This window comes from Rhododendron vialii, chromosome 3a, assembly GCF_030253575.1.
Source record: "Rhododendron vialii isolate Sample 1 chromosome 3a, ASM3025357v1".
NCBI classification, from domain to species: Eukaryota; Viridiplantae; Streptophyta; class Magnoliopsida; order Ericales; family Ericaceae; genus Rhododendron; species Rhododendron vialii.
In genome coordinates, this window is record NC_080559.1 from 23,774,961 (window position 1) to 23,794,947 (window position 19,987).

Sequence of the window (19,987 nt, forward strand, 5' to 3'; positions counted from 1 at the left end):
TTGAAACAGAAACATGCATGTAACCTTATCATCCAACTTGAGGACATGTTGTTTTCTTTAGAGGGGATGTATGATACAGTAGAATTTAGGGGTATTATAGTCATTTTTAGTGTATGTAGAGTTTTGAGTTTATAAATAGGTGTTTTGTGCTCTCAATGAATAGATTCATAAGAGAGATAAATCTCAAAATAAGATACAAAGAGTAAAAGCTCTATATATTCTTTTACCAATATATCAAAAAAAGTAACTAACGAGGACACAAGACACCTATTCATAGACTCAAAATTTTACACACACTAAAGACATTAAAAATGACAACAATACTCCTAAATCTTTTGCATCATTTTCAATATATATGATATGTTTGTGTTTCTTCAAAAGCAACAGCAAAACTTAAGCTATTGTTCCTCTTTCTTCTTACCCATCATTTTCATCCTCTTCTCCTGTATGGTACAAATTCTCTTTCCAAAACTTGTTTTTTTATTCGCTCTTTCCAAAACTTAATCAGTCTTCTTCTCTCCCCATTCTTAATACCACGATCCCACCCTTTTCAATGAAGATCTAACCCCCTCCTCCTTCATTTTCTTCTTCTTTTCTATATATATATATATATATATATATACAGTCCTTATCCAGTGAGGGATCCCGCACGGTTTTACTGTGCGGACCTCGCTTTCCCAATCAAAGTTCGATAATCCGAGCCGCTCAAAGTGATCAGAACGTGATTTTAAGGGTACCCGCGAGAAATTAGCAAAAAAAAATGACTAGAAAAGGCTTGATCGGAGCAGTTTTCATTGAACGGTTCAGTAAAAAACTGCTCAAATCAAGTCCTTCCCGGTCATTTTTTTTGCCGATTTCTCTCGGATACCCTTAAAATCACGTTCTGCACACTTTGAGCGGCTCGGATCATCGAAATTTGCTCGGAAAATGGGAGGTCCGCACGGTAGACTGGTAAGGGATCCCTCATTGGATCCGTGGTATGTGTGTGTGTGTGTCAATATATATATATATATATATATATATATATATATATATATATATATATATATATATATATATATATATATATATATATATATGGGGCGGTTCCGGGGACACCCAAAAAAATACCTCATAGTTCTCGATCAAATTTTGATGATCGGAGCCGCTCAATGTGATCAGAACGTGATTTTAAAGGTACTTGTGAGAAATCAACAAGAAAAATGACTGAAAAGGGCTTGATCTAAATAGTTTCGAACAGTTTTTTATTGAATGGTTCAAATAAAAATTACTCAAATCAAGCATTTTTCGGTCATTTTTTTTGCTAGTTTCTCGTGAGCACCCTTAGAATCACATTCTTCACACATTGAACGGTTTGGATCATCAAACTTTGATCAGGAATTATGAGATTGAGATTTGAGGTTTTTTTTAGGTGTTTTTTTTGGTCTCTTGAACCGTCCCGATATATATATATATACATACAGAGTGGTTCCGGAGATCCCTAAAAAAACCTCTAAACCCCCCCCCCCCCTCTCTCAAAGTTTCCGATCGAATTTTGATGATCCGAGTCGCTCAATGTAATCAGAATGTGATTTTAAGTGTACTTGCGTGAAATAAGAAAAAAAATGACCATGGCTTCATCCGAACAGTTTTTTAGTGAATTTTATTGAATGGTTCAATAAAAAACTGTTCAAATCAAGCCCTTAATTTCAATCTCATAGTTTCCGATCAAATTTTGATGATCCGAGTCGCTCAATGTGTTCAGAATGTGATTTTATGAGTGCCCGCGAGAAATTGACAAAAAAAATAACCGGGAAGGGCTTGATTTGAGCAATTTTTTATTGAACTGTTCAATAAAGTTCAATAAGAAACTATTTGAATGAAACCATTCATGGTTATTTTTTTTGTTTATTTTTCGCGGGTATCTTTAAAATCACGTTTTGATTACATTAAGCGGCTCAGATCATCAAAATTCGATCGGAAACTTTAAAGGGTTTTTTTAGGGGTTTCCAAAACTGTTCTGATATATATTTATAGGCTGACGATAATGCCATTATGTAAGGGCCACGATGTTTTAATGTGATTGACCACTCTACCATTCCACACCAAACAAGTCATCCAAATCAATTTTTCCGTCAAATCTAGAGCAACCCAATCTCTCTCTCTCTCTCTCTCTCTCTCTCTCTCTCTCTCTCTCTCTCTCTCTCTCCTGCTTCTTCTTCTTGCAATCAATCATCATATCCATTAACAAGAAGAAGAAAAAATCTTGCCTCTCATATCCATTTCCTTTCTCTCCCTCTTCCAATCCCACCAAATCTCACGCGATTCTTCTCTCAGTGATAACCCATGTAGAAAATTTCCTTTATGAACTAACAATCATTCATGCAAATACATTAAAGACTTTTAATGACTGAAGAAACTGAAAAATACGACCCATTCTCTCTCCCCCCCTCTCTATATGTATGTATGTATGTATGTATGTGTGTGTGTGTGTGTGTGTATATATATATATATATATATATATATATATGACGTTGACAAGTTGCAAATCTTTCCCTTCATTTGTTTAGATCATGATAGAAATTACGTGGTCGTGAAGGATATGATGGCATCGATAAAATTGAAAGATGAATGACTACTAAAACGTCATCATCAACGAAAGAAAAAGGGTGCCGACCTGGTTGTGTGCAAATCGGCGGTATGACAGGGTTTCAATCTGAGAAGTCTAGTACCGTTCTCCTCGATGATGTCCAGGGATGGGGCAAATTTAAGTGAGAGAATAAAAAAGTGAAGCAAATGAGAGGAGAGTGAATTGGGTTTGGAGAGAGAAAAACGCAGAGAAGTCGAACCGTTGAAGTGGGGAAGAGAGAGAGAGAGAGAGAGGGGGTATAATTGAAGACTACCAAAAAGGTTCGTCGTACTAAAATTTATAGTCATGGCATTATCGCTTGCCTATATATATATATATATATATATATATATATATATATATATATATATATATATATATATATATATATATATATATAATTCTTTTCAGATCTAGTCACCCGGATTTTCTTATGGTCCAGATTTTTCATTTTTCAATCGATTTGCGATGATCCGAGCCGCTCAATGTGTTCGGAACGTGATTTTAAGGGTACCACTTGAAATCAACAAAAAAAAATGATCGGTAAAGGCTTGATCCGAGCAGTTTTTTACTGAACTGTTCAACAAAAACTATTTGGATCAAGCTCTTCTCGATTATTTTTTTTGCTGATTTCTCGCGGGCACCCTTAAAATCACGTTTTGATCACATTGAGCGATTCAAATCATCGAAATTCGATCGAAAAATGGGAGGTCCGAACGGTCCGGGCCGTAAGGCGTGTGGACATGAAAACAACTATATCTATCTAACCTGTTAATAAAAGAACGTTAAAAGGGTTTGGTCATTTTTGTCCAATTTTTCCAATTAAGCCCCTGGATTGGAGCTGGCCAGGTTTGTGATGATGGGTAATTTGGTCTTTTTAATCTGCGGGGTGTTTTTCGTAAAACCGTGGTTCTGCTGGGGTGTTTTCGGCTCCCTCCACCCCGCACCACCAGTCACCTCCTCCGGTGTTCTCTGTCCACCACCGTGAGCCCGACCCACCGAGCCCCCACCTCCTCGGCTCCACCATCTCCGGCTTGACCGCCGCTCCTCGACAACCACCCACCTCGGTCGGCCACTCCTCGGCCCGACCTCCTGCCATCACCACCACCTCTCACGGCAGCCACCTCCCTCCCCTCCGTTCACCACCACCCGTTTCCACCCCGGTGGTCTAAAAAAAAAAAAAACAGTGGGTTTCATGCCTACATCGCCACCGCGGGCCCCGTCAAAGCTCCACCGGACCCCGCCTCGAGTTTTCGAAACCACTACAGTGAACTACAGACACCGTACAACACTTACCCGAACTTAGAATCGTGTTTGAGGTAGTTTTTTGGAAACCCGTAACTCAATTTGTATTTTAATGAAGTTAGGACAAAAACTTAATTCCTGTTGAAGATGGTAACCTATTTTTAATTTCAGAATTTAATTAATTAATATTTAGTCCTGTTTTCATTAATATTTAGTCCTGTTTATGATAGAAAATCAGTGGTAAGGCCTGAAAATGTTTTTATACGTAAATTGATGATTATTCGCGAGATTATGGTGAATCACTGACGGAGATAAGTGGTTGAATTGTGTGCAAGAGGACAAGTGCAGGTTTATTAAATCAATAGATGATATAAAACAAAAGGGGGTTTTAATCAGTAAATAGCATTAAGAAACGTAGGAGAAACTTTTTATAAAAACAAAAAACATGTTTACCAATGAAATTTGTAGAAAGTATCTATTTATAAATATGATGATTAACACAAGTATTTGTTCATATACTATTTATTTTTATTCATTTTGTTCTATAGTTAATTAGATTTATTTTAGATTATATATTAGTTAATATTTAACCCCAATAAATATTGATTAGACCAAATTACTCATTATAAAGATTTAATATTAAAAATTTATTGTATTTTGTTGTTAAAAAAATAAAATTAAGAAAATGCTAATTTAGTAATATGCACTTTCGAATAAAAATTAGTTTCTAAAATCTATGAATAAGAATATAGTAGTTAAATAGATAAATAGTGAAAATGTTTTATAAATTCTAAATCTGAGAAATAGATTTAATTTTAAATGTAGTAATTAATTATTTGGCTGAATATTTATTTTGTGATATTATTGTAATTTGAATTGCTACATGAACGTAGAAATTGGACAAAAGGTATCCTGAGGGTATTCGTGCCCGAATTGAAACTAAATAGACGTTAATAAGGCAATTGTCACAAAAGTGATCAGTGATTGGAGATTGTGCGTTGTATACGATATTTTCGGAAAATCTCATTTTTAACAGATTCCACGGGCACGAAATCTTCGCGCTTGCACGACGGCGAAAAACCTAGTGTGTGTGTATATATATATATATATATTGAAGATTGATGACCGTGGAGTTTGAAACCTCAATCTGAAGAAGAGTCTAATTGAACATCAAAAGTGCTTGATTGAATATGTGCTGTCCAAATTACAAAACCCTAAGAAATTCAAGTTCTGGGTGTTTTTGGGCACTCCTTCCTTGGGTAATTGATGTCGGTCATCGTCCGCTCTTGAAGAATCGAGCTGCAAATTAGGAGGGGGCGTTTATGATGAAGACGACGTCCAAATTCTTCTGTTCATCTGCCACGGCACATATTATGTACAATGCGAGATCCCACATCGGAAGATATGGAAAAGTGAGTTCCATAAATAAGGTACCACAAGCAACTACTAATTTGAGATTAACCTTTTGAACCACTTGGTTAGGCTAAGAGTTAAGCAGGTTAGCTGGCACAGGTCGTTACAGGTGTTATCAGAGCTTGCACCAATCGGAAGTGTAGGGCGGGTCTCGCGAGGGTGGGGCCCAATAAGTGAAGAGCTTGAAGTGCTTGTCGTGGTTGGGCGGGTCCCACATGAGATGAGCTTTAGGGTGCTTAAGCGGAGGCTTGTCCTACATCGCTTGGTAAGTGAAGTGATGGACTTTGGGGCACAACGGAGATGTTGCGGTTCAAGTGGCGGAGATTGTGAGATCCCACATCGGAAGATATGGAAAAAGTGAATTCCATATATAACGTACCACGAGAAGCTACTTTATAATTTGAAGTTAACCTTTTGAACAACGTGGTTAGACTAAGAATTAAGCAGGTTAGCTGGCGCGGATTGTTACATTCAAAACTCACCCACCTCATCTTGAAGGATGGGGTTGACCTTCTAGACAAATGGCTCGTGTTTTTAATTCTAGCTCTGGCCCCCTTCACGCTCTTTTGGGCCAGAGTCCTGTCGAGGAATGACCTCAATATCCCATTGGTTTTCCTAGAGCTCGGTGGTTAACTTCTGGGAGGCCCAACGCGAACCTGGATGCCGAGGACGAAGCCAAGATGGGAGCCAAGGCAGTTCAACGGGTGACATTGTCCGTAGCGGCAGAAGAAAGGGCATCAATGGCGGCAATTCCGCAGTGGTGATCAAGCCGGGCCAAGAAAGCGATGTGCCGCCGCTACGTCATCGGGCCAAGACCAACCAGATGACCAACGAGAAAAGTGGGCCTACATCGACGGCGAAGAAATCGCCGTTTCGGCTATAGTTCTGTATAAGCCTAGCCGAGCTTGGGGTGAAGTTGTTGTAGAAGACATGTGCAAAATCTTTCACACATAGTTGGCTCTGACGGCGTCCGCTACTCTTGCATGTAATTGCTTCCTTAGGTGTCAAATTGTCAATAGTCTTAAATCAAACAGATTCTTCTTTAGTCTTGGTACCTTGTTGGAAATATTAGTTTTGATATGAAGGTCCTTTCATGTGTCCCTTGTGTAGGTGGATAAATTCAAGTAGTGCTTTGAACAGCACTGGAATGCAGCGGCTCCTCGTGCCTCTTGAACGTAACCCTAATTCGTCAGAGAAACCCTTATCCTGCAAAACAGACAAGGAGTGAGCGCACCTTTGCCTCTCGTGGCAAAGGCCCTCCGATGCCTTTGTTAGTATTTCGTATTAATGATCAAACCCTAATTATCAGTAGGAAAGTAATAAGATTGCAGTGTATTGCGTACCTTTTACCTCTAGGCTTGCTCTGTTTATATAGACATTCGGATGCTTGGTGCCCAAGCATCCCTATTGCCATAGGATTCCCAACTCGTATAGGAAACCCAGGATATCAAGGATTCTCGTTTCCTTTATCAATTTATGGAAAAGAGTCCTTTTAGGATTCTTTTCCATTACTGACCGAACATCCCATTCTTATTGGGTATCTTTCTCAGACCCTATATTCTCGGGATCTTATTCCTTAACGGAATACCACTGTTTCTGGACTCTTCCGGAATGTTCCCTCAAATAGTACTTCTCTCTCTGTTCGGCCATCTCATGGCCGAACAGATGGCCTGGACCAATTACCTCACGTGTTACTGGTCCTAAGGAAACAATTTGAACCATATCCTTTGTAAGGAACTCTCCACTTGTTCGGCTCTCTCTTGCCGAACAAGTTTTTATGAATAGTGGCATCTCATGTCATTTTCCTTGTATCTGGTCCAATAACGTCTCATGTTATTGTACCGAGAATCGTACAACCTCTCTGGACCATTGACTTCTCATATCAGTGGTCCACAGTGCGTTGACCCTTTGTTGACCGTGCTCGGGCTCATTTTGCACCTGTTCGGGAATACCTCCCTACACCTTGTACAAATAATACTTTCCATTCCCCAATAATGTTGCAAAAATGTAAAAGTAGAAGGTATTACAAATTAACAGAAATGCGGTGCTGTGTTCGACCATCAATCGTGTCACTCAAGGTTTGGACTTTTTGTTAACGGTTGATTTCGTATTGAACTTGGTGAAGTAGTTATGTAGTTGTTGACATGATTTATATATGTCACTCAAACTTCTATGACGCTGAGAAGACAAAGAACTTCTTCAAGGAAGCCAAGCTTGCTGATGCATGACCGCTTGTAAATGTGTGTGATTGTTTTGGGTTTATTTCAGATCTCACCCACTAAAGGTTGTATATTAAAAAAATATGCTCTGCTACATTGAAGGTTATATTAAAAAAAATGGAAAAAATTATTGTTTTGAAAAGTATTACTCTACATTCTTGTAAACTTGTTTTTCTTCTTCGTTTGATTATTTTGTTCGTCTTTTTTGAATTTTTGATAAATTCGCGTGATATTTTTTGAATTAATTATCCATCTCTTAGGGAGGAGTCTAAAAAGTACAAAATTATGACCGAAAGCAAACAAAAGTGCGCTAAAGACAAAAAAAATAAACAATCAAACAACTATTTTATTTGTCTAAAGTGTCATATTTATTTAAATTTTTTTAACATCAGTCCATATTTTTATACTTTTCCGATTCGTCTCGCAAAGACTAACAATTAATCAAAAAAATTACGACGATAAGCTAAACAAAAAGTTTCACAAAATAAAACATACCGAAATAAATTTCAAAGTTATAAATTTACAAGAACGCGGCTGTACAAGATATGAGTGCTAAGAGCATCTCCACTCCTTACCCAAATTTGAATTCCAACTCAAATTTGAGTAAAAATCACTCAAAACACCACTTCATTCTTTGCTCAAACTCATACCAAATTTGAGTCTTACTCAAATTTCTCCCCAAATTTGTTTTGAATCAAATTCTTACTCAAATTTGAAGGCTATTTTCTCCCCCTCAAATATACAACTATACCATTAATGAAATTTTTACTCAAATTTATGCCTAGATTTGCATTTGTCTATTGGATTGTTTTATACCAAATCAAATTTTTATCCAAATTTTTACTCAATTTTGGATAAAAAAATTGGGTAATGAAATGAAGATGCTCTGACAAATTTGAATATTATCCAGCGTAGAACAATTACAGTACTAGGCTACTAGCCAAGAAAATAGAAACATGGGCTCCTATAAGAAATTTTCTCAAAACTTAACAGGAGAGAACGGCTGAGTCGTGAACAAGTTCTTTATAAAAATAATTAATTGTGATCGTTCAAAAGTGTTCTGCACGAGATCCGAATTCTAATGAAAGTTTTGAACGATCGCGATTGGCTCAGTAAATAAATATTCACGGCTACCTATTAAAAAAGATTCTCTTTTTAAATAACTTCACCAGAAAAAGAGAGAGGAAGCGAGTCCCTGAATTGAAATTTCAGAAGCACATGACTTTGGCTTCAATGTTGTGGAGAATACTGATCTGGGCTCTGATATCCGCGGTCTTCGCCCGAATTCTCAAGTTACTCTCCGTAGCGGTGATCGGAGGTCGGAGGAACAGAAAGAGGGCCGTAGGCTTCTTCCACCCCTACACCAACGACGGCGGCGGCGGAGAGCGAGTCCTCTGGTGCGCCGTCAAGGCGATCCAAGAGGAGCAGCCCGATCTCGACTGCATCGTCTACACCGGCGATCACGATGCCTCGCCCGACTCTCTTGTGGCTCGAGCCATCGATCGATTCGGTGTCAAATTGCTTTACCCTCCCAAGGTGATTCTCACGCATCAGTTTCTGTTATATATAGAGCCTGTAGGTTCAGTTATGTGTTTATGTGATCGTAAACATACGACAGTAGATGTGTAATTTTGCTGTTCGTGAATGTGCGTGTTCTTCTATCTTTGAATAGTAGAGAACTTTCGTGATTGGTTTCTCACGTGGATAGTCCTAAATTCTTCTCATTGTACTTAAATATGGTTACTGGATGGGCGGCTGCACTAGGCTTTCACAGGGTTCAAGCGAAACCTCCGGGGTCCAAAAATGCACTAAAAAATTGGTATTTGTTACATAACTTAATATTTCTTTCATATTGTCTGCACTGGAATCTGGATCATTTGAAACAACCAGATTATATGAAAAGTTACTAAAATTTATAAGTAGATCATATACCTCAACAAAACATAATGAGCTATGCCCGATAAGTTTTATCCAAATTTTATTTATTTATTTTTTGTATATAGTGTTTTGTATGCAAAATAGTTTGTCATACATTTTCGTCACCGCTAACCTGCCCCTGACCAGAGTTTGTGAAGAGGAAAATTTTTTTTTGGTAGCTAGTTCTAGAAGATATGCTATTCTATCCTTTCCGTGTCTATATTCACTAATTAAGAGGGGGAATAGTTTCAGTTATTGCGAAATCAGCATTTGGAAGGAAACTTTTGGGAACATGAAAGAACATGCCACCGTGGATTAGAATTACCAAGGCTTTTCCTAGTAACAAAAGGTAGCGAGACTATTTGGGTGATGGGACTGGTAAATGGTTGAAGTCTTAAAAGAGATAAGTACCTCGAAGCCAACTTATGCATGCTTTCCAAAAGAGAGGGGGATACATTGTCAATACGTGGAAATACTATAGCCTAGTTATGTTTTCCCGAGATACAAAACGAATTTTTTATCATAGTACCTATGCAAATGCGTGTGTATACTGGTCTTTAGTTGCCTTGTACAACAACATTTGTTTTTTTCCAACTTACTGACCTCATTTCCTCCAGTATCACGTTGTTCCTCATTGATTTTGTACTGTTTTGAACAACATGCAAGAGAAATTTTTTCTTATGTTTTGAATTTTGCATTCAATGAGTCTGTTTCGTGAGTTTCATAGTATCAACAGGTTGGTTACTTGAGATTTGGTTTTTACACTTCATTTGCTTGATTTTTGCTCTCTGTACAAGGTGGTGCACTTATACAAAAGGAAGTGGATTGAAGAAACAACTTATCCTCGCTTCACTATGATCGGTCAAAGCATGGGATCAGTTTATCTCTCCTGGGAAGCTTTGAGCAAGTTTACCCCTCTGTATTATTTCGACACTAGTGGATATGCTTTCACGTATCCAGTTGCCCGGATGTTTGGATGCAAAGTTATTTGCTACACACATTACCCAACAATCAGCTTAGACATGTTATCTCGTGTGCGTGGGAGGAGTTCAACATATAATAATGATGCCCTAATTGCTCGGAGGTTTGTATTATACGAGCTGTAAAGTAGTAATACACTTATGTCTGAAAAATAGTTGTATGATAATCCTCAAAAAGTAGTCATAACTTGGTAGATGCCGTTGGGGTCTGTATAATTTATCGGGCCTGTCATAGTTGCTTTAGGGGATTTCAAAGTAAATTTTCTCCTGCCTCCATTTGGCATGAGGCATAATTTTGCATTATTTGATGAAAGTATCTTAATTTGAGAAAGGTTATTATCGAGGCTAGGAGACCAATAATGGAGTATACATTGTTTGGATTGTTAGATCATGCTTAGCTCTGGCAGACTGTTCTTGTAGATATTTGTGATTGTTCGCAGGCTTCCCCTTAGTTGCGCGAAGCGGGAGCGGGGGCGGGGGTGGGGGTGCTGATGATCATAGAAGTGTGGGAGCGCCATCGGGAGCGTTTAGGAAAAATTATAGATATTTTTATGTTTTTTATATAGTTAAATGTCAAAAAGAGAATATTATTCTTGAAGATGGTTAGAAGGTACAATTTAAAAACTGCATAGAGAAAAATAAATTCAACACATAAGATGAAATAAATTTTATTAATACAATGGAAGCAATTGACTTTTACACTTCCCCATAAATCTACTGTATTAAATTACCTCCCCTTCCAAGAGAGTGTTTTGTACTTTTGTATAGCACCTCTTCAACGAAATCCAGCAGAGAACATCTACTAATCGCAGCTCGAATCGTAAGTCTCTCAACCGCTTTTTGGGTGTAAGTTACTGTATGGGTTAGGAATGAGTTCCCGTCGTCATTGAAATGAGTTTCCGCCGAGTTTCCATCTCGGAAACGTGAAACGTTGGCTAGGGTCAAGTTTCCTGCAACTAAGGGCTTCCCTAGTGGCATCATCAAGTTTGTAGAATACTATGTTCTTATTGTTTGTTTATAATCCGTCTGCTAATGAAGTAAGAGTTTACAATGTTACGCCCCAGCTTTCTGAACACTGTTAAGTTTTTCGTGAGCAATTTGATAACTTCAGTCACGTTGATTACTGGTTCTCTTCCTTTTGGTAAAGTTGTTGCTTGTTCTCTTGTTTTTATTTTTACTTGCTCTCTCCTTGTCTGAACCTCTCAAAAAAATTTTTGTGGCAGCATTTGGCTCTCTCGGTGCAAAGTAATCTATTACACATTCTTTAGCTGGATGTATGGGATTGTTGGTTCTTGTGCACATCTTGGATTGGTGAATTCTTCGTGGACCCAGTCACATATTGAAAAGCTTTGGGGTATTCGGGAGCGAATTAAGCGAGTCTATCCTCCTTGTGATACTTCAGGACTTCAGGTTTGCAAAACTCATATTTACCCTTCTTTAATATATTGAGGTGAAGTTCTGCAAACCCTAACCAGCTGCACTCACAACAGTTGCTTCCATTGGGAAGACCTGTTGAATCTCCAACAATTATATCTGTTGCTCAATTCCGTCCAGAGAAGGTATTTTTCCTATGTGAAGTACTTGAGGGTAACCTTTATTAGTCAATAGTCATTGCTGAAGTCAATTTAACCTTGTTTTTCATATCAGGCACATGCACTTCAACTTGAGGCATTTTCAGTTGCCATTAGGAAAATAGATGACGGCATGCCTAGACCCAGGCTCCAATTTGTGGGTAGTTGCCGGAATAAGGCAGATGAGGAAAGATTACAAAATTTGAAGAACCTGGCTATTGATCTGAAGGTGGAAGAGGATGTTGAGTTCTACAAGAATGTGATGTACAGGTCTGCACCATGTCACTTTATTCTTTGAATTGATGGCGAATTAATTACATTTGGATTCTGGAATGCACTTATGCACATGTATCTAATATCAGACCTATGATTGTATATATGTTTATTATTTCATGAAAATCACTTGCTACATTATAGATATCTCCTATGCTAATTGGTTGGCTTTCTCCCTCTATGGTTACTGATATTTTTTTTTTGGTAATCACCACAAGAATGCTATCGTCTAGCAATGATTAGATTCATATTCGTCTGTTCATTTGGTGCACTTGTCCTGAAATCTTGTATTGTCATTTTCTGCATTATCTCTTGTCGGACTTGTCCAAACATCTAACACTATCAGTTCCTATCGAAATTAATAATGCGCTCAACAGAAACAATTTCAATTTTAAACCAACTTGAATGATGTTATTTGTTTGGGATTTTATACTTGGGTCTAATACTGGAACTCTGAACTTCTGGGACAAAAATCGAGTTTTCAGCAGAAATATGACTGGTTGGGGTTGCATTTGTTGTTTCTAAGAAAGTTGAGCTTTTTGCTGCGCGTCTCTAAACAAGTTGGATTACTTTGGTTTTTTAGAGAGGCTCGAATCATGATGTAGTGCAATTCCTTGAATGGGATCTGCATATCCTTTTAAGGGAAGTCAATGGACTATGGTATTGAGCGAAGTCATGGAACTGCTTTACACTAAGAGCAACCATCCCTTACTCTCTTAAACATCTTGACTAATGTTTTGATTTTTTTTTTAGTGTGTGCGTGGGTGGGGTGGGGGCGGTGCTTGGCTTGACTGAATTGAGCGTGTTTAGTTGAACTAGGGTTCATAAATGACCGTGGATTGTCAACAATTCATTGAGATCAGATTACTGGAATGAGTAGTGGTGGTATGTTGCTGTGAACTTTTCCCTACATGTTTTATTGTCTTTGATTTTTGGTGGAATTGAGATCAGATTACTGGAATGAGTAGTGGTGGTATGTTGCTGTGAACTTTTCCCCACATGTTTTATTGTCTTTGATTTTTGGTGGAATTGGTGATTATTTGTAGTGTTGCAATATTGAGTTTTCCCTTTGTACCGCAGGGACTTGGTGAGACTTTTGGGAAGTGCTGTTGCAGGGATCCATTCGATGATAGATGAGCACTTTGGCATAAGTGTCGTAGAGTACATGGCTGCAGGTGCCATACCAATTGGTTGGCAGTTTGAGTCCCTTTTTCAAATCAAGATATATTCGCTCTACATTTCTATGCTTGTTTTAGTTATCATGGTTGTAGCTTATAAGTTTCTTCTTTTTTGAAGCTCATAATTCTGCTGGCCCGAAGATGGACATTGTGTTAGAAGAAGATGGACAGAAAACCGGATTTCTTGCTCAAAACGTGGAAGAGTATGCAGATGCCATCCTAAAGGTTCTCAAATTGCCAGAAGAAGAGAGGCTCAAGATGGCTGCCGCTGCAAGGAGTCGGGCTATGAGGTTTTCAGAAGAGAGATTTTATGAAGACTTTAAGGCAGCAGTTCGGCCAATTCTGTGCAAATCTTCACAATGATGGAAAAATATAGCATCTTAATGTTAGCCTAAAGGGATCTGATTATTTGTTTTCCCCTTCTCCTAACAATCCACCGAGGAAAAAAGGTGGAGAATTTTATTTTGAAAATTTTGTCCGGTGAAAAGAGTTTGTATTGCTAAATCAGCTTTCACTGTGATCAAGGAAATCTCACTTTTTCATGTCAGCTATATATCTACGGGCTCGTTTTTTTCTTCTTCAATCTTCACCATTGTCATGTTTTGTATTCGCAAATCGAAGTGACCTTGAAAGGTTTAACTGCTGATTCAATTATCTTTATGTTCCCTCATTTTTTTGGCTCAAGATGGTGTGAGCTTCACAACAGGTGGTAGCACTCATCCGTCTGTTCGTTTCTATTTTCATTTATAAACTAATATTTCTGGTGTAGTTAAGAAGACTGAACTAGATGGAGCGATTGCAAATTATACTATTCACTACAAGTCCATTTGATTTTTTCGCAAAGTGTGCCTCTGTTGAAAATTGCAGGGCAAATATCAGTATGGCCAGGATCTGGTATTGGAGCTTTGCTTATAAAGGCTTGCCACTTCACATCTCCCTTGGATAGTTACCTTAAGAAAACTTACGCAAGGAAGTGGGAATTGTGTCTTTCAGTTGCTCACAGGGATCATGTTGCCTATGACACCAGAGATAGGTTTCTGGAAATGCCAAAGGATCAGGTACTGATATTCGCCCTTCAGCAGCAAATCTTCTATTCTTGGGTTTCCTACATGAAATAGACAGTTTCAAACTGTCGTTTCTTACAATATGTGACTAATGTGGCTTCGCTAAACTTAAATTCTGTCACGCACAGATCTCCTTTAATAGCAAGAGGAATCTAAGGGCCACCCATCTAAATCAAAGCTTGGCAGCAAAGTTCTAGTGGACATATGAGGAAGGGATAAAAATGAAAACGCATATGGTCTTTCATTTTCTGTTATCAGCGTTGTGATGTTTGCGACAAATTACTTTGTGCGGGAGATTGAAGATATCATTTTCATGACTACCAAGATAGACGGTTACACGGTTTTCTCTTTCTGATAAGCTACTAAACTCCTTGATGCAAAGGTGAAGAAGGACAAGACACTTCAATTGAGTCTTTCTAGGTACTTGCATAAGCTTTCAAATGCTTTTCATCTGAAAGATAGGGTTTTGCTCTCTTCTTCAAGTTTATGTACACTTGATGACAATAGGCTGAGCTTTTTTGGTGGAAGTGAAATCTTTGGGCTTTGATGATCTGATTAAGATCGATCCCTCTAAAATCAGGGCAAATCAGGAGATGCCGAGGCCGGTGACAGTAAAACAGTTTAAGAGTTTCCTAGGAAAAGTGTCTTACATCCGCTGCTTTATCCCCCATCTGTCTGAGAAAGTCATCACATGTATCTCTTGAACAAAGATGCTAAGTTTGTCTGGGCAGAGCACTGCGAGCAAGCAGTTCTTAAGATAAAGAAGGAACTCTTGTTGCCACCGACTCTCATGGTACCTATCCCAGCCTACGTCTATAATTTTGTATTTTTCTTCTACCAGTAAATCTAGCGGTGTCAAGATCATCATACAGAGTTGCACAACCACCCTTATAAAAATTTGTTCTCTCTGAACCTTTATACAGAAGTTAGCTTGGCCAAGAAAATTATATGCCAATTCTGTGTATTGTTTTGCTTGCTGTATTTTCTCATAGTTTCATTGAATTGAAATGCTATTCTGCTTTATTTATTAACCTTCCTAGAATGTGTTATTGAAGTGCTACATACGACAGGACTTATTAAAACACGTTTGTATCCTGCCAAGTCAATGAACACGGAACACTTTCATGGAATAGAATTTCGTACGAGCGTTACATAATACATATATCTAGAGCTTCATCTCTCCGAGTGGGCTAGATTGGATAGCTTACGGATGTTATTTGCTTTGTTCAGACCATCTTGCTCCCTACATTTGTTCTAATTGTAGTGGAATGAATATAAGTGTTGAGTTTTTTTTTTTGTTTTTCATTTCTAATCTCAGGTTAATATTTGGTAGGGCGTTTTCTTTGGCATGCTTATTCAAATGCTACTGCCATAGTTATGTGAAAGTGTGCATGTGCGGAGGATGACTATTGTTTCTCATGGATGCATAATTGGTAAGTCTACCTACCATCCCTCTCATAACCTGCTGTAAAGGGGAATCTGTACCTTAGAGTGACTTTATGCATGTGTGGTAGCCATGCATAACGCATGTAAACTCTTTCTTGCCACAATAGTATTGCATGCTTATCACATGTCCTAATCTCTTATGCATCACCAGAGGTCCAGAATGCCCACTGGATGAACATCCAAAATCTGTGCCCCCATCTTAAGTTGTGTTTGGATCAAGGGTTGTTAGAGGAATATATTGAGGGAAAGAAAAGGTAAAATAAAGCATAAGATGATAAGGGTATAAACAAAATTTATTTCTCTGGTTTCCCTATCCTCAACTTTGTCTTGGTAAATTTCTCTACAAGTCCATGGGGACCATAACCCTAACACAGCCCTTACTTTCTCACCTACCAAACCACCTCCTGGTTTGATGGCACTGTGCCATGCACTGTTCTGGCACATTGTGACACCCACATTAAAAAGATTTTCTGCATTTTTAGAATGATGATAGATCCAAGAAAAGCCTGCACTGTGGATTGAGTATAACAGATGAATAGGGTTTGGAGATCAAATTTAGGGGGGAACTATTAGGGGCCACATATAGCTCAGACATAGCCTACAAAATTGGGTGGTGGATCAGGGATTCAGTGGTCATATCAGTAGTCTTTTACATCCCCCCATTATTGTAAGTTATTGCAAGTGTTAATTGGGGCCCGCAGCCGTGCCTTTGGGTGGATTGTAATTGCAGCTTTTTTGTTTTCTTGTGCAGGACAATCTCAATCAGGGCCTCCATCAGAAAATGAGTGGCCTTTAATGGAAATGTTCTTTTGGAAACATCAGATAGATGGAGATGACGTATAATTTGAAGATTATGCTTTCTTGTGGAAAAACATAGGATACTCTATCCAAGGTAAGATTGTACAACTAATTCAATTTGTCCTTGAGGAAATGGGGAAAAGGAAGATCAGTTCGAGATTATTTATGATGTGAAATGGGACTAAATTTTCCTGACCCTAAAGAAAAAGGCAGATCCATGTGGGGTCAGTACTATCTTATGACGACCTATAACCAAACACTAGGATCTATAATAGTCTTATGGAGTCTTTTTACTTTGTTTACTATTTGGCTCTTAATGAAGTTTTAGTAATGTTGAGGTGACTGGTGGATGAGGCCAAAGTTGATGTTCATTTTGACTAACTGAAGGCTACTAGTGGATATCACACCAACCAACATCAAGATATAAAGATCACACTTATTAGTGCAGAAAACAGTACACTCCAAAAACAGATGGGTGATAAGAAGCAGGTGGAAATCTTGTAATTAGACTTGAGGAAAAAGTTTATCTGTGAGAAAATGGACAGTTGGGATCAATGCAAGGCTGGAGGGTCGAAGGACACCTCCTTTGTGGTTCCATGGCCTCCTTGTGCTGAGTCTGTTTCTTCATTCCAATGCCATAGTTATAATCCATGGTCAATGCGATTTGGAGGGATTCAAGAGGATAGATCAGGTGCAAGTGCTTCTAGGAGCCATAGCCAAGCTGAGAAGCGCCGAAGGGACAGGATTAATGCACAGCTTGCTACTCTCAGGGAACTCATTCCCAAGTCTGATAAGGTGACCTCTTCTCTCTCTCTCTGTCTCTCTCTCTCTCTCTCTCACACACACACACACACACACACAAATGCGGACACTCAATCTCAGGGTAAGACTCAAATTTTGCCCTTCCCAAGTGTAGAACCCGTTATAGACCGAGTGGCGGATGGACCAAAACCATTTTTATTGTAGGATTTAACTGAAAAATTAAATTAATAATCTTGTAGGTTTGTATTCCCAAGGTTAACATACTTGTTACTCCATCTCAAATTAGATGTCCATTTATGCACTTTTTGATATTCCAAGTTTTATTGTCTATGTTGATAAGTCAAATGGAAGATATACATATATCTAATTTTACCCGGTCCCCTCTCAAGTGACAAGTTCAAATATTTGGATTGATTTTAATAGACTAAGGCCATTTTTGAGATGCTGAAATTTAGCAAGTGTAATCATTGTTCAGTGCCGTTGGAATCTCCCTAACATGGACATCTTATTGGGATGGAGGGACAACATTATGTTTATGTCTATTCCTTCGCCCAGATTAAGATCTAGCTTCCATACACGTGTACTGCACATTTGCTTTTCAAATTTCAACTCGTATATAATCTCCATTATTATAGGAAAAAAATGTTGTTCTTCCTGTATTGTTATATAGAATACTCAACTAGAATGATATGAAAGTGGTTTCTTAGATTATAGGCAGTTTTCATGGGTCTTTTGTTTAAATTGTAAGACCGAAATCTGTCGCACAAATTGGTGTTCAATCTTTTGTATGATATGTGGTATCTTTTCCTGCGTTATTACTTGTAGAGCAAATAAACTCGTTGAATGTGGGTCTACAAATGTTTTGGGATATACTTGTGGAGATACGAAGATCACTTGATAGCTTTGTACACATATCTCCTTCCAATAGCTTTAAATATGGATCATATATTTTTTGAAAGGAGTCAATAAAGAAATACTAATAGAGTTACTACCCTGTTTTCTGCATATATCGCCTTAGTTTTAGATACAAATAATAGAGCTAATCTTTAGCCTAGTAGTTAAAGCTTTTAGTGGGTTGGTGATTTCTATAGAATTTAATTTGGTATCAAGTTATCAACACAAAGTTAAGGATAAACTAAATGGATAACATCTGAATGCAGATGGACAAGGCAGCTCTGTTAGGGAGTGTAGTTGAACATGTCAAAGACCTAAAGAGAAAAGCACTGGAAGTGAGCAAAACCCTTTCAGTTCCGTCAGATGTGGACGAAGTCACCATAGATTGCTTCTCGGATGTTCAAGATGGAAGCTCCACTGCCACCAGTACCAACAATATCTACATCAAGGCTTCTGTTTGCTGTGATGACCGACCAGAACTATTTTCAGAGCTCACACAAGCCCTAAAAGGCCTGAAACTCAAGACGGTTCAAGCCGACGTGGCTAGCCTGGGAGGAAGAATCAAGAGCATCTTGGTCCTTTGTTCTAATAAGGATAATAAAGAGGTTGCTTGCTTGAACACTCTTGTTCAGTCCCTTAGAGGGGTTTTGAGCAGAATTGCTGGTTCATCATCTTCCATGGGGTCAAGCTATCGCATGAAAAGCAAGAGGCAGAGGTTCTTCTTGCATTCTCACTAGTCACCCATTACATTATTGAAAAGTTACTGGAGTAATGCCATTATATTTTTGACATAAACAGTGGGTGAACATTACCTCATTTGTGTGCGGCCCCATGTCGGATCCCACCTCAATGATCAAATGAATTATTGTTGAACTTGATTTTTTTCAACTTCCTCGGCAAAAATGTCAATTCAATCCTATCCCAGTGAGTGCTTGATTAAATCAATCAATAAGCACTTGAAGTTATGGGATTGAGTTTTGTTTTTTGCAAGAAATGTTCATCGAGGAGGGACTTGGTGCATGACTCCATACAAGTTGGGTTACATATATATTCTTTTCAAAGGGTGAACAAATTAGCACTTGATGCTATAAAGAGTTGGCCTGGTGGAGAAGCAGCAGCTTCACATATATAAACCACCCATTTAATTGATCCTCTCTGGTGATTAATCTCACATTTGACTGCAAATTTGGAGACAAACCTTTTGTTTTTGTGGGTACATCTGAAATTAAACCTTGGAGTTGTTGATAAGAGACTTTCTTTTTTTTCTTTTTCCTCAACGAAAGTGAGAATTGTTAGTTGTACAGAGATTTGAATGTATGTCAAACGCATGGGAGTACATGGTGTATACCACTCAGTTACCACTCCACTTGCTGACAACAAACTTTGCCCTACAAAACTAGCATAAAAATGCAATGAGCATGTCAAATGATTGGATACGGTTTATCCATATCACAGACTCATTTGTGAATCGTCTCGAGCTAAATATGTATAAGATCAAGAAAGGTTTTCTAGACTTTTGTCCAGAAAATACGGAGTGTCAAATCAAATGCACTAACAGCTCTATTTGTGTTTGAGCAAACATTATTTGTGTTTGAGCAAACATTGCTAACCGTAGTAAC

At 38.3% G+C, this 19,987-nt stretch overlaps 2 protein-coding genes across 3 annotated transcripts; both read left to right on the forward strand.

The window, feature by feature from the left end:
* The first annotated feature begins 8,632 nt into the window (after window positions 1-8,632).
* Window positions 8,633-13,951, forward strand: LOC131320571 (GDP-Man:Man(3)GlcNAc(2)-PP-Dol alpha-1,2-mannosyltransferase). Its single transcript, XM_058351302.1, has 7 exons — window positions 8,633-9,021; window positions 10,200-10,486; window positions 11,606-11,792; window positions 11,873-11,941; window positions 12,030-12,223; window positions 13,307-13,416; window positions 13,523-13,951. Exons 1-7 carry the CDS (start codon window positions 8,704-8,706, stop codon window positions 13,765-13,767), a joined length of 1,410 nt encoding a protein of 469 aa, XP_058207285.1. The 5' UTR covers window positions 8,633-8,703; the 3' UTR covers window positions 13,768-13,951.
* Window positions 13,952-14,634: 683 nt separating this feature from the next.
* Window positions 14,635-19,252, forward strand: LOC131320572 (transcription factor bHLH51). 2 transcript variants are annotated; one of them, XM_058351305.1, is made up of 5 exons: window positions 14,635-14,888; window positions 15,049-15,279; window positions 15,787-15,901; window positions 16,666-17,507; window positions 18,635-19,252. In XM_058351305.1, exons 4-5 carry the CDS (start codon window positions 17,250-17,252, stop codon window positions 19,103-19,105), a joined length of 729 nt encoding a protein of 242 aa, XP_058207288.1. In that variant the 5' UTR covers window positions 14,635-14,888; window positions 15,049-15,279; window positions 15,787-15,901; window positions 16,666-17,249; the 3' UTR covers window positions 19,106-19,252. The 2 variants fall into 2 exon arrangements, with proteins under 2 accessions (XP_058207288.1, XP_058207286.1); XM_058351303.1 differs by having other exon boundaries at window positions 15,802-15,901.
* Window positions 19,253-19,987: the final 735 nt, after the last annotated feature.